Source organism: Zosterops lateralis (assembly GCF_965231275.1).
Source record: "Zosterops lateralis genome assembly, chromosome: 5".
Taxonomy (NCBI): Eukaryota; Metazoa; Chordata; class Aves; order Passeriformes; family Zosteropidae; genus Zosterops; species Zosterops lateralis.
In genome coordinates this window covers 44740472-44766604 of record NC_139766.1, presented here as the reverse complement: position 1 = coordinate 44766604, position 26133 = coordinate 44740472, and the positions used below count along the sequence as shown (strand labels likewise).

General features: G+C 39.3%; 1 protein-coding gene across 3 annotated transcripts in view; it reads right to left on the bottom strand.

Annotated features, from left to right (window-relative positions):
* SH3D19 (SH3 domain containing 19) overlaps positions 1-26133 on the bottom strand; it is a gene marked incomplete at its 5' end in the record, with an annotated part of 83573 nt that overhangs the window by 42646 nt on the left and 14794 nt on the right. For 2 of the 3 annotated variants that reach the window (XM_083861519.1, XM_083861520.1), the window contains 2 exons: positions 561-601; positions 22018-22057. In XM_083861519.1, coding sequence (XP_083717645.1) covers positions 561-601; positions 22018-22057 — 81 coding nt within the window. Of the gene's footprint in view, positions 1-560; positions 602-22017; positions 22313-26133 lie in introns of those variants that run through there. The other variant, XM_083861521.1, reaches the window with a different exon arrangement.

Genomic DNA, 26133 nt, shown 5'->3' with positions numbered 1-26133 from the left:
AGAAACTCGTGTTCTGGAAACATCATGAGCAGGGAAAGGGGAAAAGGAATTAAATGCTGAAATCAGGGAAGAGGAGTTTTGACTTTCATTCAAGATTTATAAACAATCTTTTATTTTCCTAAACAAGCCTAGTACGTTAGTCTAATTCTATCCCCAGTACAGTGAATATGCAGTTGCTACAAATTTCTATTAAAATAAAACAATCTTCTATTTTGTCAAATGAACTAAAAATTGGGAACCTCTAACCCAAGCTCTTCAGACATGGATTACATCTGTGCACAGATGTGTTACTGCATAAATAAGAAAATGTTAGCAAAAAAGGAAAGAAGGAATGTTTAAAAATACGGTTTAGAAAGAAAGAAAGAAAGAAAGAAAGAAAGAAAGAAAGAAAGAAAGAAAGAAAGAAAGAAAGAAAGAAAGAAAGAAATTACAGCCCCTCAGCTTACTGCTTACTTACTTAGAGCTACTTTGTTTTTGCATACCAAGTTAAACAGTTACTAAAAATAAAGATGTAGCAATCTTACAACATTATAGTTCTCAAAAAGGAAAAGTAAACTTACATCTCTTGATTGCTGCTCTTATGGATGACAAGGGTCCTTGGCTTATTGAAGGAAAAAGAAAAAATTAAAACATGGTTAATGTCTTGAAGAGAAGACAATTAAGTAACATCATGCAAAAATCCCCATATATTGTAAAGGGTTTGCCAAGCCTGTTTTTCCCCTACGTTGTTATCTTACAGAAATTTGTCCAAAACTCCCGGACTGTACAACCACACTCAACCCCTTTTAATGAAAACCAGGTTACAGCTTGGCTTCAAGACTCTTCAAGGATAGAAAGCTAGTTATTAAATCCATTACTTCTCTCAATTCTGTCTTGAAGTTCACATTCTGTCTCATGTGGGTGTGCATATTCACAGATTATAAGCATTTAATGACTTAACATTCTCATAAATAAATAAAACTTACACAGTGAAGTAAAAACCTACAACCCTTTTGCTAAATATCCTTAACGATTACTTAACAACTTGTCTTCCTTTCCAGTTGAGATATCATTTTTCAGTAATAACTTTGTGGGTGGGGTTAGGAAGACAACATGACCAAATATTTGTTGATACACAAGGACAGAAAAATGTTTCCTTTTGCCAACTCATCTGTTTTCTTAGTAAGACTAAGGTTTCTGATGCCTCTCCTCTGAATGTTCTATTTAACAGATACAGCAATCCCTACTATTTCTGCAGGTAAAAACAATATAATCTGGGATTATCATTTTCAGAAATGTTGCAATTTGAAGAACGTGATATTAATATTCTTCCACTTTGTGCTAAGATACAGAGGAATTAAAACAACACAAACAAACCAACCAACCAGTTCAGAAAAGGTTTTTTTTTTTCTCTTTTTTCTTTTTTAAACGCAAGAGATAAAGAATATTTATTGGTGAGAAGCCTCTGGAAGTGCTGAATGGACTTTTTAAAGGCTGAAAATAAACAGACTGTATCTGGTTCAAATTAATACAGTATTTTAACAACAAAACAAAGGTATACTAATCAAGCCTTTTCCAGAAACCTTCCAGCACCAGACTTTATCAGCAGGAATGTTAGTAGAGGGAGTGGATTAGCATTTTAAGTCTGTTCTCACTCTGCTGGTGTGCAGCACACCAACTCTGTCAGGGCTCAGTTTAGCTCCACATGCACATGATGGCCGCAATTACTCCAGTGCAATGAAGAATGGGGGGATTTGGAGGAGAGAAAAAAGAGACAGTCAAAAAGGATGTGGATGAAAAACGTCCTCCCTCTACAGTCATTCTGGAAACTAATTAAGACTAGAAATGAATGTTGCTCTGAAGGAACTGTTTTCTGAAACAGTCTGGCTAGTCTAGGATAAACAATGCCTATTTGTCTGGTTTCAGAAACAGTTCAAATGTGGCTTGGCCCCAATCCACACTGCTTGCAAAGCTGCTTTAGAAAACATTCCTATCAGTCATATTCCACTGTGCATTTTTAGCAGAAAAGAGTTCTAATTCTTCTTCAAAGTGTCCCATCATAATACAGCTTTATCTTTAAGAAAACTTTTACTTGTGTGTTCCTCACAGATGTACCCCAGACTCTTTTCTTAGTTCCTCATATCTCAAGTCTCTTTCTTTTGGATGTTCATTTCTGAAGCTTTATTCTTTTGCTTTAATTTCTCTGAATAACTACAATCTTTAGGGTTTTAATTGTATTTATGATCAGATAGGAAGGAGACCAAAGGCTGGTAACATGAATCTGAAATCTTTTGGAGCAGCAATAACTTTCTATACTAATAATTCAGGATTTACTTAAGTTTTATAGGCAGAAATTAGGAAATCTATGAAATATGCACATTCACGTATCAGTAAGGAACAAGTTCTTTCTTCCACTGGCAAAAGCCCTTTCACTCATTGCAATTTGCCTCAGAATCTGATAAACACTTTCCATATAAAAGCAAGTCCTTTTGGCTGGAAGTCATAGGAGTTGTCATGTATACACAAACTGAAGCTTTCTGTATAGCATGAAGACCAAAAAGATACGGGGAAAACATTTTTTAAATCAAAATGCAAAGGACAAAGAAGTAAAACCTCTCATGAAATCAACCTAGTAAAGTTGAAGAATGGATATACCAAGGGCAGCAAGGCAGCTCAAATATGCAACTATCTGTAGAACCCAGGATAATATGGTTTTATTAGAAAATTCATGAGCTCATAGGCAAAACAAGCTGTTAGAAGACAGTTTTTCTTTTCCACTTTCCATTAACAGGTCACTTATCAACAACCTTTTGGCAAAGCTCTACATTTCCTACCCCTAGGAGAGTTTGATTCACATCCAGCTTACAATTATTTAAGCCCTTTAAAAACATGGAAATTACAGTAGACACATTATTTTTTTTTCTTCCCCATGAAGCCCTGTAAAGGAACTGCAAACTTCATAACTTTGTTATATACTAAGCCAGTAATATAAATAAGATGCTGATCTTGGGGCAGCTGGTGATTTACCCATATCTTATGCTGAGCCCATCCATCCCTGCTCCATAGGAAGCAATTTCTGGTCTCTTCTGTGTTGCAGAGAGAGAAGTGATAAGGTTACTAATAACCTCCTCTGCTCCACAGTTAATGACATGTTTTCTCTCAAGCCATCCAAATAATTAACATAACCAAATCAAATTTAATGCTCCTATTTGATGAGGTAGGAGCTGCAGCAATTACTGTACTGCATGGCCCTTGCCTCTTTCCCACCTTCTCCTCCTGTTCAAAAGGCACAGCAATGAACCAGAAGGCAGGGAAAAAAAATCCTCACAAATGCACATGCCAAGGAAAAATGAATCCATCCAAAATGTGACTCCCCCCACAATTATATGAGAACACCCGAGGGGACAGTGTGACAATAACTAGCTGTGGGGATGGGAGACAGCAGCTCCTGTGCTGCCCTGCAATGTATATAATTGCCAAGGTGAGTGAAGTCCAAACTCATATTGCTGGAAGAAAACCATGCAGACAGCACAAAGTTTCAAAGATTTAAAGAATCTTATAAACCAGAGTCATATCTAATACAGAATGAGTAAAGATGCAAACTAGTCATCCAAGCCCTCACTTCCCCTTTTTAGCATCCAGGAGTGGACAACCAGAGCAACTCCTGTGACATCTGCACATTTGTCCTAGACCTTGCTAACTGTTATTTCAATCACAAACATTGTTTCATTTCCAGCTAAGGCAATAGCTTTGATGAGCTTCCCCTGCCAGCTCCTCAAAATCCACTTTCCACCAGACAAGCCCACTAAGTTCAGAGGGGATCTCTAAGTTGCTGTGCCTGCTAATGCTGAAAGCAGTTGAGTATTTCAAGTCAGCAGCAATATGAAAAGGGTCCCATGGGTCACCATTTCTGAAAGATAAAGAACCTGGAGTGGTGTGTTTCAAGTTGTTAAACACCTACTCACTCTTTCTGGCAGGCTCTACTCTGGGTTTCAAGGACAGGTTTTCTAAATATAAATACTTGAGGAAAATGCTTCAAAAGCATATTTCAGATCTGTGCATTAGGAAAATAAAATTGCCACAAGGCAGACCAGGCAAAGAGCTGTAAAGTGTTCAATGCAGTAAGTGCACTTACTGTGCATAAACCATGGTTTCTCCCTCATCAGGGGCTCTGCTTCGTCATTTCCTCGACTGAGCACTGTCTCTCTTCAAACAGAGTTTCAGTGTAGCTACCAGGTATCTCAAAATGCTGCTCCTGCAGAGTGACTCCTGACCCAACACAGCAACTGTGTGAGCATCACTCACCTTGGCAGTCCCCACAGAGCAGAGAAGGGGAGGTGCTGCTTAAGTGGAATAAAGCTCAAGCCACACAGCCAAGGCAAAACCAAGACGCACAGCCAAAGCTCCAAGGGAGCAGGCAGGGAGGTAAGTCTGCTTAGAGCAGGACAGCTACCTAAGCCAAGAGGCCTGGAGGTTCTGGTTATGTTTTCACCCACCTGGTCCTTTAGCTGGTTCAAGAGCAGCAGAGTCTCCAGCCCAGTGGAGGGCACCTCATGGGCACATTCCCATGAGAGAATGGCTGATGGTGAGGCAGCTTGGCTGTTGAGTGCAGACAGCCAAAGGACTGATGGATTTTACTTGCCCCTTGAGATCACAGGCAGGACTGCCTTATGATCATCCCCTTCCTGCCTGTGAGCCTACCCACAGCCAACTAGAGAGGGTCTCCCCTGGCTATCTACAGTCTTCTTCTGCTCTAGGTTGTGATACTGCTTGGGATATGAAAGACATCCCGAGCCACTAGCCTGTCTCATCATCTCTTCATCACCTACTTCTACACCCTCCTATTGGCTCACATGGGATTCTCAGCAGGAATTGAGCAGCCCTCCACATTGCCTGTTCCCTTTATCAGAACCAGGACCTTTAGTTTATTTATCTAAACTGACATAAAAATTATATTCTACAGGAAAACTCATTGCACTTTTTTCATACATCACTCTAGACATACATAAAAGCCTAAAGGGGAAAAAAAGTCAACAAAAATAATGAAAAAGAATGATCACTTGTTCTAAAAAATTAATATTCCGAAGCATCTATTCCAAGGTCTCAAAACCAATGCTTTATGTCAAGTTATATGAAGCTTTTCATCAAGTATCAGTCTTTAGGTTTGCATACCCGTGTAAAAGTTAAACGTCTGTCTAATTGTGATGGTTATTGACCCTGCTTTATACTCACAAAAGAATTAAAATGTTGCCATTTTTAATGTCTTGTGACATCTTGGAATGTGAGCCAAGAATTTTAAAATAGCTCATGCTAAAATTACTGGAAGGCAAAACACTAGTTTAATAAAAAGCATCATATATTCCTCTCAGTTACCTTAGAAATCAGGCCATCTTTATAACAGCCAGTGTACTATAGTGCAACATTCTAAAAACTTATTAGAAGACATTACTCCAAGCACAAAATGTTTTAAATGTCACCTAAATTATTTCACTGCAGACTGAATTACATAAAGATGGTAGTAACTTCATAGCTAAATCAGCTGTGGTGCAAAATATCAGATTTACCACCACCTGCAGGCCAAAGACAGACTTACTAGTTCTAACAAAAAGCTCCTAAAGCTAAAAGAGAAGACTCACATCTATCCCAAATTCGTTATGTGGGTGCAGTAGACAGAATTGTATTAATCCTGTGGCAGTTAATTTACACTGAAAATGCACGCACAGTGGTGAGCTGCACCAATGCCTCCATGGCTGAGGAGCCCCAGTCCTGTAGCGGATAGTGTAAATGAGCTGACAGGGCACACAGAGTCCAGGTGCACTTTCCCCATCAGGGTCAGAGAAGCAGACAGCGCACAGCCAGTACTCCTGCCTTCCCCATACTCACCATTTCCACCAGGTCACTTGTGTTGGTGCTGGCATGGTCACAAGTCTGTCGGATCAGCCACATGATTTTGTTAACAACAAAGAATCCCATCCCGAATATCCTGATTAGTTTTCAGCCAGACAGGCCAACTGCTCCAGCTGGCTGCAGAGCCACATGAGCAGCAGGGTGGCACCGGAGAAGCAATGGGAGTAGACAGGGAGGCCAGCAGCAGTCCTTGCAGTAAGCAGCTCAGCCTCCACTGACAAAACAAACCTTAAGTCCACGACTCTGCCACTAATCTGACTGTAAATCACCAAATGCTGGCTATACCTCATGTCAGCTGTTCTCATCCTTCAGTATCAGCTGATACACTCTTTATATTTTTTTTTCTATTAGTGCCAATCATGCATATTGGCTTACTAGGAGATCAGACAAGCACCAGACAACACATGGTTGGCAGCATCCTGTCTTCACAGTCCTTCTGTAAAATGAAGACTTCCATGTTCTCTGCTAGATCACGGGGTATTGTCCTGGCCCTGCAGGTACAGGAGGCTAAAAAAGATCTAGTCACCTAAGAAATCACATGCTCAATAGTCTAGAAATTAAGACTTACCCCCACACAACTTTACTTCTCTCTTGGTTTCAGCCCCAAAAGCAAGAAATCCTGAACCAGTAATTAAGTCCAGTGACAATTCAATCCTCATCAATATGCTGAGGATGTCTGCTTCTGCATCACTAAATGAATGCTACAACCACGACTTCCCACTGTCTGGACAAGTGAGGATGTAGTTAAGCAGCAGCTAAAATCCAGCTGCTCTGCTAATTAAAACAGCTCACGTTGATCAGCATAGGGAAATCTTTTCAGGAATTGCTCTCTAGCTGTTTCTTCAACCACTTATTACATATTCATGTGCTTGTCACTGTCATACTTTGGGATCATATTTTAGCAATCAAACCTTCAATTTTAAGGCAGAACACAGGCAGGAAGTCAAAGCAAATCATGGCAGCAGATGATAACATTTCACACTTCAATTCTCACAGCAGCCTACAAGTCATGAGGTTACAATGGCTTCCACGTTTAATAATGTCCAGCGTAGACCCTGAAGCTGAAAAAGCTCCCAAATTTTTTTGAATGTGAATCACTTGGCTTGTGTGCACCTTGAACTAACTCTTTCCTGATCCTGAACTGCAGACATTCTAGATAGATTTCCTACAGCCTTTTCCTTCAGTCAACCCGAGCTGAGCTGCCCCTAACCCCAAAATGACTGTATAAACACAGCCATTCCAGAAAGGCAAATCCTTAGAGCTTGATTCAAGTCATTCTCAGTCTTCACTGCATATTGACTGATTTCAGCTCCCAGTAAAATGTATGCTACAAGAAGACTTTGGCCCTGCTGTAACACCTAAAAAGGCACCCCGCTATGCCATCTATCAACATATCACACTCACTGTTATGATAAGCCTGCTAGTATGTTTTGATTAAAATCAGTAAATAGTGTTTATGATTAATGGCCATTTAATCTTGGTAGTAATTCTAGGAGTAGAAAACACCTGTAATTTTAATAATAGCATAATTGCAATGTAGTATTGTAAATGTAACTGAAGGTATCACTGAATTGTTATAGTGATAGGGACAGGATATTTGGGCTCGGCCAGTATTATATTCAGACACAAAGACAACAGTTAAAAAACAGAAGGGAAGAACCAGTGCTTTCAAATAGAACAATTTAGTTGTAAAGTGCAGCTTCTGCTGATGGAAATACTTTACCATTAAAGTCTACAGAGTTTCTGCATTTGCACATGGGGAAAGATGACAGTGCCCTACTTTTACAGTTAAAGAGTACAAAACAAAGCCTATTTCTGAAGAATGGTTTTTTGATTCAACTATTTGCAGTTGCATTTTACTCAGTAAATCAAAGCCTTCCCTAGCCACTGACGGGACATTCTGCTTGCTTCATTCATCTCTGTACATCAAATATAACCTGGTGGCTAAATGAGCTCCAGAACCTTTGTAATTGACATCACAGATGAATAAAACCTGGTTTAATCATGAAGGATGAGCAGGACAAAGGCATAAAGAAAACCAGTAAATCTGGATCCACAGGATTCAAGATGTCTTTACAGGGCTTTAACTGTTATAAAGTATGAATATTAGATTTTCTTCAAATAGTTCCTATATTTCATAGAACATATGAGTATAGTGGTAAGATTATCTTTAAAGTATTGTAAAGGGAAAATGTGGTATGTCAATGTTCTCATCTGACTAGAAACATTAAATGACTGTAACAAAATAGATAACACTACTTTTATAGCAGTGAGTATCTTAAATCCTTACTAAATTCCTTACTTACCTGCAGATCAGCAAAGAGAAAACAATAGGGAATGGGTGGGGAAATCACCCAAAGAAATTAAAAGACAGGTATATTTCAGCTGGATTTTGACAACAGAGAAGCTTCAGAATAGAAACACAAAAGAGGATTGCTCCAGAGATGAACAAGCAAGAACAAAAGGGTGTTGACTGCAAGGGCAAGAATTCAGCAGGACCCAGATGATGCATATGCTGGAGGTGAGGAATCCAGTGGAGAAAGTTCAGGTGCTTGCAAGTATACAGACATCAAAGACATCACAGCAGTAAACAGACAAAGACAAGGTATAGGTGTTTCTTATTTTGCCTAGATATGTTTGTTTCCTGTGTAAAAAACTGTAAAATATATGCCTATTTGCTTCAATTACTGTGCATCCATTGAGAGGAAACTAGAGTAATAAGGAAGGAGTTCCTGGGGAATCTTGAGGCAACTGAGGCCTCCAACAGGTGAATTATTGAGTCTCACTTCCCAGGAACACTACTAAATAGGTTCTACACTCAGCAGTTGAAATAATATCTAGATCTTGCCTAGTCAAAGATTAACAGCACGATTCCAGCACTGTAATACAAAAGACAGATATTTGGGATCTAAAATTTAAAGTTCAACCTAACCCACAGAACTGGGATTACGAGAAGCATTTAGTACTGGTGTGACCTCAGTAGCAAAAAATCAGTTGACTGCATTTGAAAATTTCTAAGGACAACAATTGGCAATGCTAAGTTCTTTGACAAGTCCCATGCCATAGGATTTCTGTGCTCCTTCAGCCTAATTCAACTTCTTTATAGGCCAGCTGAGTCAAACAAGTAGCATGAAATGTGCTGGAGTTTAACCTTTAGCTGAGTGAGGAAACAAAGGGAATTTCCTCATTGTTTTAATTATAGATGTGTGTTGAGAGCAAAGGGATTTGTTGTGAAGGGACAGCCTACATGACAGAAATATTAATATATATGCACCAAACATAGTGAAGCTTTAACTGAGTGCTTAAAAATGAGAAACAAAAAACCCCAAACCCCTTCTACAACATAAATGTGAACCGACAGTCAAGAGATGTGTTTTAGAATACTATAAGGCCATCCATATAAAGAAACATACTGATTTCAAACAGGCCATTTGTACTTATAAACAAGTACTTATAACAAGCAGCAGAAACACTAATTTTCAATCCTCTTACATTAAAATCTCACCAAAATAAAACTATCTTCATGCATGATCACATCTTGTTGCAATGTACTGCTGACTCACTCAGTTACACCCTACAGTATGTGAGATCCATAAACTTGTAACAATGGCCCTTACAGAATGCACAGTGCACAGAAATTGTCAAATAAAATCTCATAACCACACCCTTCATTGGACCTGACTTTCCAGAAGGCACTCTGCATGCAGTTCAGTCAGAGAAATGGCATGTTTTCCTAAACACTTCTCCCTTGCCCTTCTTGAAATACTTTCTTTTCTTCTATGCCACAGATACTGACAAAGCTTTTGGTTACAAAATACGGAAAATGATTCACCAGAGATTTGCACTACACATCAACAAACCACACATTCACGTATCTGTAGGTCACAGTGTTTACCTCTGAGTTTAAACATGACCTTAAACTTCAGTTCTTTTTATACATTCACAGTGATCCAGCACCTCTCAGATTAAGGTCAACCACTCCAAAAAGATATGCATCAAAGATTATTTTTCAGGTCTTTTAATTCTGATTCTACAAGAATGTTGGTAAGGTATAGTGTATAGGTAAAGTTAACACCTTTGCTAGCCCAGGCTGGGGAAAAGCATTCAAGTTTGCACATACTCAAATTATCTTCCAAGAGAAAAATAGGAGCATCCACCCACAGATCCAAAGAAACTTTTTAAATCATTCTGATGCCTACAAAACTTGCATCTATCCCACTGCAAAATCCTGATAGGCAGGAAAAGCACTGAATTTGCTGTAAGAACAAAATACCTACCTCAACAACCGAGAGAAGGCCTTTAACCTCCAGGGACATTTCTCCAGAGATCTCATCTTTGAGCAAGTCACCATGCAAACATATTACAAGACAAAAGGAACTTCCTCCACCCTCAATCATATATCCTGGCTGTCTTACAACATCATGGACCTCAAATTACATGGCAAGTCAGTAAATACTGCATTCTCTAATGGATGATTACAACTTGGAAGAAATAATCACTATCATTTTCTGCCGCTCTACCAAATTTAGCTTCAGAAACAAACACCTAGTAGAACAGATTGAACCGGACCTTGTCAGAGCAACAGTCATAAGAAATACCACTCCAAAACATTTCACAGCCACAGATATCCATGCCCTTCCCTCGCCTGTAAGTATCCCGCAAACATAGTTCTATCCCATGCTCCTCCATGCACTCCAATCAATGTGTGGGGTGTCATCTGGTAAATTAGGCAGAGGAAATTAAAAAGAGCCACAAAGTATCAGCTTATTCCAGCAACTGAAAAAAAAACCCAAAAAAACCCAAAAAAAACCAGGGACCAGTGGGGTTATCCTTCTCTTAAAACAACCACTTCATCTCTGACCTCTAACCCTTGATCTATAATTTTTACAGGGACAGAAACAGAAAATAAGTATTACTTTTTTTTCCATCTCTAGTGCAACTTAAAGGCCCTGGATTCAGATAACATAAACAGGTAATTTCTCTAATTTCCACTCTCAGTGATGTCCTTAATTCCAAAGGCAGCGAATCATTCCCGTCCTTTTTCTCATATCAGTCAACCTTCTTGCCTCTTGCTAAAATGCCTCTCGGCCTCCAAAAGTAATAGTGACTTTTTCTTTAAGACTACCTAATTGATTGACATGATCTATTTAAAAGCAGAACAACACCATTTTAACTTTCTCAAGAAGCAGGAAAGCTATAAGGAATGACAGCTCAGTCTCTTACACTACAGAACCTAGAATGCATTATATAAAACTAGCAGACACCAAGCTCAAAAGAGTCAGAGACTTTTCAACATGCAGCGTGAGGTTAAGTTTTGGCACTGCCTGCCACAACACACTGTAGGTGCCAAAAGTGTGTATGAGTTAAAAAAGAACCCTAATGAACACCTGTTGGCTAACAAATATGAAGCATCACTTCTCCCAGAGAGCAATGCCAGCAGGGAAAGGGAGGTGATCCTGCCCCTCTGCTCAGCCCTGGTGAAGCACATCTGGAGTGCTGTGTCCAGTTCTGGGCTCCTAAGTGGCAAGAGAGACATGTGGCTCCTGGAGCAGACCCAGAGGAGGACAACAAAGATGATGATAAGACAGGAGCATCTCCCTTAAAATAACAGAGAGAGTTGGGCCTCTTCAGCCTCAAGAAAACTGAGACGGGATCTTATTAATGTCTCAGTATCTGCAGGGAGGGTGACAAAAGGATGGAGCCAGGCTCTGCTCAGTGGTGCCAAGCAAAAGGACAAGAGGAAAGGGACAGAAACTGATGCACATGAAGTTCCACCTGAACGTGGGATTTTTACTGTGCAGGTGACTGTGCCAAATTGTCCAGAGAAGTTCTAGAGTCTCCCTTACTGGAGATACTCAAGAACCATCTGGACACAACCACTGCAATGTGCTCTAGCACGACCCTGCTTGAGCAGGTCCTTCACCCGGGTCACAACAACCCCGGGCATTGCTACAGCTGAGGGAAGAGAGGTTGGAAAACTGCCTGGTGGAAAAGGGCCTGGGGATGGTGTTGATAGTGTCCGAACATGAGCAGCATATGTCCAGGTGGCCTTCCAGGCTTGTATCAGGAACAGTGTGACCAGCAGCACCAGCACACTGATTGTCTCTATGTACTTGGTACTAGTGAGGCCATACCTTGAATTCTGTGTTTAGTTTTGGGCCCCTCACTACAAGATGGACACTGAGGTGATGGGAATGTCCAGAGAAGAGCAACAAAACTGGTGAAGGGTCTGGAGTACAAATCTTACGACAAGCAGCCAAGGGAGTTAAGAGTGTTTACCCTGGAGAAAAAGAGGCTCATGAGAGACCTTAGAGCTCTCTACAACCACATGAAAATAGGTTTGTATGAAGATGAGGGTCTGTCTCTTCTGCCAAGTAACAAGCAAAAGGACAAGAGAAAATGGCTTCAAGATGTACCAGAGAACTGTGTTATCATTTCAGATCTGTCTTTGATGGAAAAAAAATAAATGCTGTTATTAACAGAAAGCATTTCTCGACAGTTCACACTGTAAAAATTTAAAAGAACTCATTTCCTTGTCAACAGCCTTAGAAGGAAGAAGATAGATTGAATGGTAAAGCAAATAATCTTTTGTCCTATACACCAGTAAGGTGTGGCAAAAAAGCCTCTCCTGCAGCTGTCACTAACATACTTGTCCCATCATACTGTTCTCTTTCTTTCTAGTTGTCCAACCTTCACCTGTCAGGAGCATTACATGCTTTTAGCTATTCATGGACCCATTCTTTTAGAAGGGCCTGCGGAAACAAGGCAATAAAACAGCACAATGGTTTTAAAAACAGTTGTCCAAAGAAACTGTGCTTTTGGGAGAGGAAAGAAACTTCCTGACCTGGTCCAATCACAAAACTGTATCAGGATTGTTTGAACTAATACTGTATTCATAGAATCATAAAATCATAAAGGTTGGAAGAGACCTTTAAGATCATCAAGTTCAACTGTCAACCCAGCACTACCATTGTAACCCCTGAACCACTAAACCATTAAACTGGATAATCCAGCACCAGATCCAGACATCTCTTGACCACCTCCAGGGATGGTCACTCCACTACCTCCCAGAGCAACCTACTTCAATGCCTGACTACCACAATAGTAAATTATTTTTTATAATATCTAATCTGAATCTCCCCGTCTCAGCTTAAGGCCATTTCCTCTAGTCCTCTCACTTCTACAACCTCCTTTCAGGTTCTAATACTAGATACTGGACACTGGTGTGCAAGGGGACAGGGAAGCAGAAGTCAAATGACATGAAATAAAAGAATTATAATAGTAAAACCAAAGCTGTTTCTTTTTACTAAGCATTTATTAGCAAAAGTATTGCCTAATAAAAATGTGGTATCACTGAGGTATTTCTTTTGCTTCAACCAGATATTATGCTATAGATCAAAAGAGAGATTTAAAAGTAATTACTGTTTGTGGTTGGAACACCCTGATTAAATTTGGACCTTCTCTTTAATTAGAAGTCAACCTTTGCCTCAAGCTTCAGGAGATGGCAATGTCCACCACAGTCAAATGACAAGCCTCTTGTAACAATGCTCCCAAGATTAAGATGCAGCTATGCATACTTATAAAGACCATACCTCTATGAATACTTCCCACATTTAGGGTTGCATGGTCTAACATCAGTCCTCTGTAGCAGGGGACCCTCCTGGGGTATGAGACCTGCTGGTAACCTGCCTTGGTTGTAAGCCTCCAAGGAAACAGGCAACATGACTTTTTGTATTACTGGATCTTAGTTCTCTTCTCGAAGCTGAAGTAGCTGGAACAGATGAAAAAGCAGCTCATCCTTGTCTATACTAGGGGCTAATACTAGCTCAGTTGAGCCTGTAATTTGTCACAGATGGCCAAAACTAGGACAAACTCAGTATGCAAACATGGCTTAAATTCAAATGGTGATGTCTGAATTGAGCAAATTACCATTTCTGAACAGAGAAGTTTTGTAGCAAAATCAGAAATGCAATCTCACAAACGATAGGATCAGAGTCTAAAGTACAGCTGTGCAAATTGCACTTTATACTGTACATTATACTAAAAGGAAGAAATTATCAATGTGACAGGCCTCACTAGGAATACTTTACCCCCATGATATAGTAAGAATGCAACTGTAATATGCTTTAAAAGAGTACTTGATCAATCATTTCGATGTTCAACCTGCCAAATCAGATGCTGCTACTTAAGGTAACTGATTCCCTATACTAGAATAAAGAACAAAGACACCAAAGAAATAACTTACAATGAAATTACAAAGTAGGTGAGCTGTACAGAAAAAGAGACCAAAAAAAAAAAAAAAAAGAACGAAATAACAACCTCTTCTCATTTGTGCACATCAGAGTGAGAAGCCATGGAAACGAGTACAATATAACTCCAAACTGAGCTCTCCCACTCAAATTCCAGAGGTAAAGGAAAATGTAGATACTGAGCCTAGACAGAAACCTACACAAATCCTTAGGGAAATACACGAAAGCTCCAACACTCTTAAAATATCAACATGAAATTCTTTCAGAGACAATCTAACAATTACTACTTCTGTGTTATACGTTTACAACATGCTGAGTCTGCCTCCTCAGCCCTGACACATATCCTATAGGCCTCCCTTAGCAGCTCCTCCTCCTTTTCTGTTTTCTTTGAGAATATTACAAATACCTTTGGAAAGAATTCTCTCCCAGCCCTCCTTCCCAGCTACCACATAAATTTCATCTGCTGTTCATCACTGAGATGTCTTGGGGAGAAAAAAAAATTATAAAGAAGTAAAATTACAACCATGACTGCTTACTTCGGCTTAAAAAATGTGCAATTGTGTCTTTCCTGAAACCACCTTATTTCGAACTAACGTCTATCATGGTTGTTCACACCCCAGATAATTCTCCTAATGCACAAGGAATGTGTCTGGATGGTCCTCAGGTACTTTCTATAGGAGTCTATTCTGAAAGATGATGGGATGATGAAACTTCCTCATGTACACAAGATGCCCAAAGAAGCAGAGAAATTCTTTCAGTGAAGACAGAGGGCAAGCCTTTTTCTCTTTATTCTTTCAACAACCATCTCATTTGCAGCGTTATTTTCCATTATGAATTTGAATAAGCACTGGAGAACAGCCCAGACAACGGAAGGAGTTGTTCAGGGCACCAGAGCAAATAGTCCTTCAGAATTCCCTTTGCAGAAACCAGGAACAGAGCACTCTTTTTATTAAAACAAATCCCTCTTCTCTGTTTAGGAATACGGGATCTAGGAGGCTGGCTAGGATACACCCTTCACAACAAACTTTACTGCTGTGAGATGAACAGCCAAAAATCCCCAACACAACAATGATGAATTGGCAACAACATTAAAACAAACACCTCCAGGAACAGGCTCCAGGTACTCTTGTGATCCCTAACTGCCAAAATCTCCACTGAACCCGTCTACCATTTATTCCTCGTCTCTACCTGTGATTCTTTTTCTCTTCATTTACAGATAAGTATAAACTGAGCAGAGTAGAAATTAACATTGCAACAGCTCCAATGTGAAAGCACGTGCTGATGATAAACCCATGATTTACAAAAGAAAGACACCTAAGTAGATTCCAATCTCAAATTGCAACAGTTTAAATCTATATTTAACCTGTGGCATTGCACTGCGTGAGTGAGTCCAAAATTTATCTCTTAGAATGCAAAAAAAGGAGTCACAAGACCCTACTTTTAAGATAACAAGGAAAGTCACAACTCAGAGCTCTTGCTTCCAGTTCTGCCATTGATTGATTGTTGAACTTGCAAGAAATTACTCTGCCCCCTTATGCTGAACCTGCTTCATCTGTGAACTGGAGACACAGCTATTTTTTTCCCCTGGAAATCAGCCCTCTGATACAACTAACCACATGAACACCGACAGCAGCCCAAAGGAGAGAATGAGACCTTTCCTTCTTGGAGCAACACAGGCTTAGCTCACCTCAGGGCAACTGTGAAACTGCACCTCAAGGATTTGGAAAGGAGACTAGATACTTTTTACAACTACCCCAACTTCTGACCTACTGGGAGAGTACAAAAGCAGGACATTTCTATTTTCATAGCCTAAAACCATGCTTAGACCAGGAGTAAAATGATACTCCCTAGCCTTAAAAATTGCAAAAGCTAAATGTAATGAATAAGAATATCACACTAAAATGTCCCCCAACATTCATTCTTTTTTCTACACACAACCCTTCCCATTCAGATGGAGTGCCAGCAAGGTTCAAAGTCTCAAACTTCAGATCTTTATCACAGTCTGTAACACTGGCTGGATGGGCAAAAGCCTGAAATTCTCCTGTGTAAAACAAAAGCATTGACAAGGCTGAGACATTGCTAGTAGACAAGGTTTTTAAACAACAGCAATTAAAAGCTGTACTTCAGGATGTTTGCGTGAAGGAATTTGGTCCTCCTGGATATTAATTAATCCAGTGTTTAGACTGTTTCTTTTGGTAGTGTTTCCCACAGCACTATCACTTGGAAATAAAGTTAGTAAATGACAGACAAGCAGCCCCTGAGTCGGCTGAAAGTAAGGAGACTCAATCTCTCATTCCTGGGAGATTTTCCAAACTTGGCTATAAAAACCATTGTGGGTCTGATCTAGCATCAACATCTTCCCACTATGAGCACGATTACGTGAGTTTGATTACATGACTTGCATGACCCTCCCACCATTCTGTGATTTCTCAGTACAGAAGCTTCAGAAGTCTTCCCACACTGCCCCTCTGACTAAGACAGAGCAATCACCAACACTATAAAGTTTAACAAAGAAAAAATGCCAGATTCTACCCCTCAGACAGGGTAACCTTGGATGTACATACAGACTGGGGAGCGAGAGGCTGGAGAGCAGCTCTGCAGAAAGGGAGCTGGGGGTGCTGGCCCATGGCAAGCTGAATGTGAGTCACTGAGCCCTGGCAGCCAGGAGGGCCAACCCTGTCCTGGGGAGCATCAGGCACAGCCAGGGAAGGGAGGGGATTGTCCCACTCGGCTCTGCACTGGGGTGGCCTCACCTCGAGTGCTGGGGGCAGTTCTGGGTGCCACAGTGTAAAAAAGACACTGAGCTGTTAGAGAATGTCCAGGGGAGGGCAACAAGGCTGGTGAAGGGCCTTGGGGGGAAGCTGTGTGAGGAGTGGCTGAGGTCACTTCATCTGTTCAGCCTGGAGAAGAGGAGACTGAGGGCAGACCTCACTGCAGTCTACACCTTCCTGATGAGGGGAAGAGGTGGGGCAGACACTGATCTCTTCTCTGTCATGACCAATGACAGGATCTGAGAGAATGGCCTGAAGCTGTGTCAGGGGAGGTTTAGGTTTGACATTAGGAAAAGGTTCTTCCCCCAGAGGGTGGTTGGGCACTGGAACAGGCTCCCCAGGGAAGTGGTCACAGCATAAAGCCTGGCAGAGTTCAAGAAGCTTTTGGACAATGCTCTCAGGGACATGGTGTGACTCTTGGGGATGGTTCTGTGCAGCGCCAGGAGTTAGATTTCAATGATCCTTGTGGTGCTTTCCAACTCAGGATATTCTATGACCCTGTGAAGCTATTAAATGACTGACTGTAATGGTTTCAACATAGAAAAACCTGTTACTGTCTGTTTTCTCAAGACCTCAAAAGCATATTGGTTTGTAAAACCATCTCATTTATTTATAAAGTGGGGACAGTTCCACCACATTCTCAAGTCAGTGCCTTAAGATTCCCCTTAATGCTCCGTTAAATTCTTAAGATCTTCATTAAAGAGTGTCTTTTCAGGCTTTACAGATAATCTGGGAAAACACATTCTTAAGATATAGTCACTGTGACTGTAGTATTTCTTAAACACAATTTCACAAAATAAATACTATATAGCAAAGGAAATAGAAATGCAGAGAAGCTTTCACTAATGGAAATAATGGAATTCTGCTACATTAAAAACAAACCCAAACAACTAGAATTAAATGGATACAAAATACCATTCATAAAAATGATCACTTGATTTACCAGAGCTCCACTAAAGGGATCAGTAGCCCCTTTGATCAGCCCTTACAAATGCTTGTTTATAAAGGAACAAAAGATGACTTTTGTCTATTTGTACTGTTGACTTAATGCATTTTAAATAAAAAAGCTCAATTTACTGCAATCAAATGGAGGTAACCAGCTGTAAAAGAACTTAAGCACATGCATGCATATAGACTATATGCAGTAAAGCCTAGGATCTGTTTCTAGAAATGAATTACTTATTTTCATCCCCCTCCCCATTTTTCACAGTAGACACTGATATTCTAAAAATCAAAATTTCTTACTTGACTTCAAGTAATTGATACCCTACTAAATCTCTCAATAAATTGCTGCAGTTGTTAGCTACCTTCATCCTCTCATCTCCAAGGTCAAGACAACTACAATGAATTATATCAAATTACAGGATTGTGTTTCAGGATTTTTTGATCCATAATCATTAACCAAAAGAAGTAGAAAGATTCCAGTTCCTTCTACAAGCTTTTCTCATGTTCAGTGATTAACTGCAAATATGTAGATGCCTGAAATCTTCTATTCCATTACTATAATATAATTTTCACTTTGAAAGCATTTAGAGGAATAAAGATCTACTTTTTTTGACCTAATTGACCTGTGTTACAGCAGTGCATGACCTAAAGCTATCAGAGACAACAGTACAAGCATGACCTGACAGTAAAATCAAGAATTGTAATTACAGACCACTGTTACCAGTAGAGACATATTTTAACAGTGTCTGAAATGTAACAATTGAAGAATGGATATTAGGTCATGAAACTAAATGTCTCTCGACAAAAATTTGACATAGCAATAGATATTATTTGGATTCAGCGAACATTTGTTTTGATCATACTAATGTGCTACATTTAACAAAAAATCAGCACAGAGCAATACACAAAATAGATACAGAGGCCCTGTTCTGCTGTTCCTTGCTGTATCTAAACCCTCCTGAGTTGCCAGATGGTTGCTAATATACCAAAAGAGGCAGAAGATAATATAATAATGCACATTTTGTAAATGTTACCTAATATCTGTTTCCCTCCCTTTAAATCATTATCTATGGTCTTTGGTTCATTGACTCTCTAGATTTCTTCCCCATGCCATCTAGATCCCTGTATTACCCTCAGAATGCTCCCTCTTTCTGTAGCATTTCTCCCATGTTAAACATTTGACAGGCCAATAACTAAACTAGAATATTTGTCAGAGTTCTTGACACTGCTGTAAAAATTCTTCTAAAAGGCATCACCCTATAATAAACTCACTATATTAATGACCATTTATATACTGTTCTACCTAGAACAGGTTTTTTAATATGTCTTTCACTGCAAATGAACTATGTCCAAGGTATGTTTTAAAACTGATACTGCCTCACTCTACATAAATTCTTTATCCCTAATAATGCAAAAACTTGAGCACAAGCTTGAAATACATCTAGAAATACACAGGCAGAGAAATACATAAGAACAGGAGGTTGAAAAGGGCAAGCTTTAGACCCTTGAAATCACAAGAAATATTGTTACGTGACTTTTTTATTATAATCATGTTCCAGACCAAAACCTAACCTTACAACGCATGAGGAAGAGTTGGTGGTGGTTATCTGGGCCTTCTTTTGGTCTCTTCTTATCCCAGTGTTCCATGTTTGTACTTAGACTCCACAGACTTCTGGGCAAGATCTCACCGGAGTTTTGTATGAAACAAAAAACTACTTCTCCAACTCTCTCTTGGAAACATCTGCATCTGCTATTTAATCTTAGGTTATCGACCTTTCTTAAGGCTCACTGCTTACTCCTTCATCTTGTCAGCTGGTCTCCCCATGTCCACCACCAATATTTCATAGGAATTCTAGTGGAATTCTAGTGCAGAAACTCTTGTTTCTAGACCTTGAGTTTGACACCTGCAGTGTCATTTTTGTTCCACTTGAGATCATGAGAGGGATAGCATATTGTGTTTTTAAAATATGCATCCCTCAACATGCAGTTTAAGGACTAAGTACCCAAGATGCCTCTGAACCATTGTATTTTCTTCTTCCCTTGTCATGAACTGCTCCCAGAGAGGACAGTGTCCTAACTGCAGTAGCTCATCATAAAATGGCATAAAACTGTCTCCAGTAGAATTCACACAGCTCAGAAATGCTGCCCATGTAACAACAGAAGTGTGCTTTGCACTTCAATTTTAGCCTTGCATACTTCATGATTTAGTTTTCCCTCAGGTCTTCTAACAAGGGGCTCTGGCCTTGATAGAACTGCAGCTCTTTTCCTGGGCATGATATGGCCAGACTCGGGATAAGAATCTCATCCAGCAATCTGTCACCACAGAATAATGCTTCCCATTATAACAAGAGATGAACCACTGAGTGCAGCAATACCAATTAGCAGAGTACATCATTTAAGTAAGGCAGGCTGCTCCTGTTCCAGTCTAGAAACAGCAGTGAGACATGCGCAAAACATTAAATGCCATTAAAAGTCACTCTTTAAATGGTGGGGTCTTTTCCTCACAACTCATGACACAATGGCCAGTGAGACTGAGAAGGGGGTGGAAGATACATAGATACGGTCAGAAAGCACATGCACTACGGACAAGAATGAAAGACTACTGAAAGCTGCATTTCTCTTATCATTATGAGCAATCAACATTATTCTGTTAATTACTCTGTGCTTTCCACATAAGAATTTGGAGACTGTAGTCCAGGCAACTTAGGGCAGTGTTTTATTGCCAAAGCTGGTCCACGTTTGATTTTCCAATTCCAGGGGAAAAAAAATCCAAAGTTTTACTTTGCTTTTGGTCCAAATTCAAGGTTCTAAAACACATTCCAGAGCAAAAAGGTACTGGGGAGAACAACTAGAGAGAAGAAAGGGGAAGAGATTTAAGGTGTTTCAACCTTACACTAAATATTTTGATTAAATTAGATTTCCTTTTGATAATGATTTGGATTTATTTGACATTATTGTAATATGACACGATCTAATGAAAGTGCTAACATTTAGACTGTAACCACATCATTTTAAGAAAAGAAAAAAGTTTAGTATTTTTAAGTATTGAAGAAAATCAGCACATGCCGTGATTGAGCTTTTAAGCAGATAAAAGTATTCAAAGAAAAAGGCAACGCGACTTAAACAACGCTGCTGGAATCAGCTACAGCGCTGTGGCAGATGGGGGAGGGCAGGGAAAAACATCCTCTCCCATCACATCACACAACAGATACAACACATCAAGTGTGCTGTAAGAAAATGCTACACTGTTCTTCCAGCTATAAATGCTAGCCCACTGTACTGTAAAAATGTGCTAAAAAGGAAGAAATGTAGACTGTAAAAATCAAATGAAAAGGTCAGGTCATGTCAAAAGCCTGGACACCAGGGGCATTTTTTGGAAAGACTTCAGAAAGGAATGGGAGAGCCAGTGTTTGCTGGTTTGCTCTATCACTTCAGTTCATTAAAATTCCACTATCTACCACATGACATGGACAAAATCCTATTCCCCAGTGGAGAATTGAAAGAGAAGAGAGTTTGAAAATGAAGCAATAGAGAAAGAGATTGTTTAAAAATCAGAGGACAAGAAGAACTACAGAATATTCAGAAGTTTAAGGGAAAATATGGCCTTGCAAATCAATAGCCTAGAAGATCATTAAAGTCCTGATGGAAATTCTAAATAAACACAATGCGTTGGTGTGTGTGCGTGTGCGTTTTGTTTAAAACACTTCCATTTGCTTCTTGTGAAACGTTAGGTATGATGGGATCAGAGTTAATGGAATAAATAATAAAGCGTTGCTATTTTTGACTGAACCAAGAATTATTTTCTTTGCTATGGAACCAAACAGTTCAAAGTAGCAAAAGTCATGAGAGGCTTTTTGCTTTGCCAAACAACTCTGTGCATGATACATAAAACAAGCATTTGGAGTTTAAGTGTACACAATTACAATGTACCAAATCCTATTAATTTCTTGAAAAAAAAACGTTGCCCATAAGGAATATAAACCAATTATTTTTAACACAAAATTATTTTGGTATTACATGACTGTTACCAAAGCAGAGAAGCAGAAGAATGACATTTTTATATTTCTGGCCAATTTTGTAGTTCACTCAATAAAAGAAAAAAAAAAAGGGGAAAAATAAAAGAAAGTGAAGAATAAATTAATAAATAGAAAAAATGCAGTTCTTACCCTGAAGAGCGGCAGTCAGGTTTATTTCTTTCTGAGCGATCTGTGAGAAAGGAGGCATAATATCAGCACAGAAGTTGGATGTTCTTTAGCAATACTAGTACAGAAGTCTTTAAGAGAACTGTGAAACCCTATGACTAGCAAAACCAAAAGCTGATTCTGTTCTAAAACTGTTTTCCCACACTGGACTAAACTGCCTAAGACCAAGTAAAATTACTTGAAGTTTAACATTTGTTACAACTCTTCCACTCAAAACACAGTGTATTTAATGTTTTGTATTAATGCTTTGGAAGCTTCTCCTCCCTTTAGCTGAAATGAATTGTGCTTTAGTTCAGGATAAAAATAAGGGAGAGGGAAGAGGAAAAAAGAAAAACCACAGATTACTCAGCGCAAAAAAATCATTCCATGAATCATGGCTGGCAGAGTTCCCTGACAGGATGGGAGAAAAATCAGCAGTTGGTTGCAGCAACATCTGCAAATACACTGAAGCCAGTGCAACCCCACCATTAACTCTTCACCTTCTGGGGGTTCCAAATACTGATTTTTTCTGTGTTTTTAGAAAGGGTTTTGTTTATTCTGTAAGTATTTCAAGTAGCTTATTTGGACTAATGAGATTGACCCACAAAAATCTAAACATAAAGCTCCAGTATGCAAAGAATGTATAAAATACTTCTCTCAAGAGTTATGATTATAATACGAGCCATTACAAAACAACCACAGTGTTATGATATTAGAATTCATGTATTATCATTTGTATTTTAAGTCCAGAATATCTTTTACTGCATGACTGTTGAACTACCTGAAAAATTGAGACTCTTGTCCACCTAAAATGCATAATTCTAAAATTAGAGGGGGTTTAATGTAACAAGAGAAGTTTTTAAAACAGAAAGAGCCACTCTACAAGCAGAAGGTAATTCCTACAGCTACATACAATCTCCACTGACCATGGTAATTTTGCTTCTAATTTGATCTGTGTGTATTTTAAAACAGAAAGATATTTTTTGTGTGTTAATAAATACTTTACTGAAAAGCTTGTCTATACAAAAGACTCTTCCTAAAAAAAAATTCACATTCACAGATTGTATTTTCAATCTTAAAGCTCTGCATTTGAAATAAAATTTGTTCTGTTGACAGCACACATTTGTTTGTGCAGTTTTATCTTCTGTATAAAACAAATATTTTCCTCTCCAAACTTTATGCGCTCATTTGATTAAGCTTTCATTAAAGTGGTAAAAAATTATCTCATGTCAACAGAGATTAAAAGTATGTAATGCTTTTTCCATCCACAGGTGCTCCTACTGAGCTGTCACAGCCACATAGTTATAATTTATTGTCTTCCTGACTCACAGCAATCTCCATTTCATCACACTGTGTGCAACTTTGCTAGCAGAAGCAGCAAGGTATAGCTCTGGAATAGCTCCAACCAGAGCTGCAGCAGCAGTTCTTCAAACATACACTCCTTCCATCCTTACCATGTAACCTCCTTACCTGTGAGCACTGAAAAATATGAGACCGGACTTCCTACTGAAATCTGCTTGCCATCTGTTGCTTGTTATCAGTGTCTCCTGTTCTGTATGCAGCCACAATCTAACAGTATTCAGACAAAGCCCTCCCACTGCTAAAAGGATCGTGTGAATAAACCAGTGAGAAGGAAGAAACCGAGTCAGAGCACATGCAAGCACATCTGGGAGCTCTCCCACATAGCCCATGTCCAGCCAGCAGATCCACCACAGCCCGCCCACACCACTGCAACCTGCTCATTCAGGGAATCAATGTGATTCTCTTTTCCCTTTTATTTTCATTCCTGTTTCAACATTTCAAGACTACATTTGGTTTTGCACATTTTATTTTCTGATAAACTTAGTGAGAACACACCATCCACATGCATACTGATCTTCTTGAAAAGAACAAATTGTAATCTTACAAGCAAAGAGCCAACATTTTAAAATAGAACTAAAACCTTCACCTCATTAAGCTTGTTGTGACCATAACCTTTTAAATTTGTTTTAGTTTCAAGTATAATGAGAGACTCAAAGAGCTCAATCTTTCAGTGAGGTGCTTGGAGTCAATGAGGCGGTGAAGTCACTGTCCCTGGAGGTGTTTACGGAGAGACTGGACATGGCACTTGGTGCCATGGTCTGACTGACAAGGTGGTGTGGTCATGGGTTGGACTCAATCTCAGAAGTTTTTTCCAACCCAATTGATTCTGTGATTCCATAAATTTTTAAATGCTTTTTTGACATTAGGTACAAGCATCAATTCAAATAATGACACACCCCTAGAAGCACTAGAATATGAAATCCTAGAAAAAACAGGATTTTTTTTTTTTTTAATATAAACGCACACACAGAGAGATCTTATTTTTCCATTCTGTAAGCAAATCCTTGATTTGAAAAAGCTGAGTCTCAAAGTGCATGCCCACAACTGATTCTCTTTTCTCTATACATGCTACCTCAACAGCAGAGAGATCTCTTTGTAATCTTTTCTAAGAGAAATAAGCAAGAAGACTGTACAGTTACAAAGAACTGAAATTTAAATCCTGCACTACACATTTTTCTGCTAATATCAAAGATATAAATTGCTATAAAACACTACAGGACATGATGTCCTTCTAGCAGGAAACTGTACATTCTTCAATTCTAAACTCTGGAAGCCAAAACTGTGTGTCAGATCAGAGCAAACACTGAATGCTGCTGGACTAGCATCTACAATGAACAAACAGGCCAGTCTGCACTCTGGCATGGGAAATGCACAGGAAAAAATGCCACTTCCAGTGACAGATACCACTCTCTAGACACAGGACACCAGTACTGTCCTCCTTATCCTTCTGTTGCTAAAAGTAATAAAATTCCTTACTGTGTATGTAGCTGTAGTAAAATATACTAGGAATTCATAAGCAGCTAGTACTCACAAGCTACAGAACCAGAATGTAGGATCCTACATTTATTTTACTTAATGAGGTTCTTTCTGCCTGTCCTCCAACCCACAACTTGCATAGCCAGAGATCTGCAGTCTCTCAATCTGTGAGAACTGACCAGGCTCCAACCTCCTGCAGACCATACTTCAAAATTTTCTCCACTTCATACTCACAGCTACTATTTACAAAACCTTTGTTGCCCTCATAAAATTACAGCCATACAAGAAAAACATATTAGCCTTGCTCAGCAGCAGGATAAGGATATAGTGCAAGAAGCCAAGCAGCTAGCAGGTGGAGCAGATGAGGTGGAAGAAGTCAGAGACTCCTGGCTGAAGTAGGGAAGATTGCTGCCCAGTTCTGAGCACAGCAGAAGAATCAAGGAAAACATCAGGGCACAAAAGATCTGCTCTTCATACCACAACTGTTTGGCAAATCTAGTGTTCATTTACGAAATTGTGCTCTGCGTATTTCAACAGTATCATGGAAACCTTATGCCTTTTTTCAGCATTCAAAGGCTGAGTGGCAGACAGAAATGCCATGTTCCAGTTGCTTTCAGAAAAAAAGGTGATTGTTTTACACTCCAAGTGCAGGAAAATTAGCTTCTTTTGTTGTTTGCTTTTAGTATGATAGAACAGTTTTTCTTCTCACGGAAAATACAAATATAACCATCAGGAGAAAACTGGGTCAACATCATTTCAATTGCTCCACAAACTCGGAAGACTTTAAGCTTTTGCCAAAAAGACCACCAATGCAGAAAACAATATCTTTTAAGGCAATCACTCTTGTTTCTGGAAGACAAGGAAGAAAAGGAAAAAGGCAACTCACACTAAGTAGAGCCATTATTTTCCTCTGTTTATTTTGCAAGCTTCTTCAAAGCATCTTGTTGCTAAGAGTGACTTCAACTGAAAAGTTTGCTCTCACTAGAAAAAAATTCAAGTATAAACATAAAATGTTGTTGAAAAATGAGTGAAAGTTAACACACATTCTGCCGCATCAAACTGCAAAGCTACTGGGAAACCTCCAACACAATTACCTCCTGAGGCTGGTAACTTCCCACTTTTAACCCCATTCCACAGTTTGATCTCTTAAAAGCTGAAGAGAGGAAAGGGAAGCACATACCATTCCCATTTCTGGGAAATATTATATCTTCAAGTTTAACTATGCCTGTTGAATTGACCAGTCAGCAAAAGAGGCAGGACACA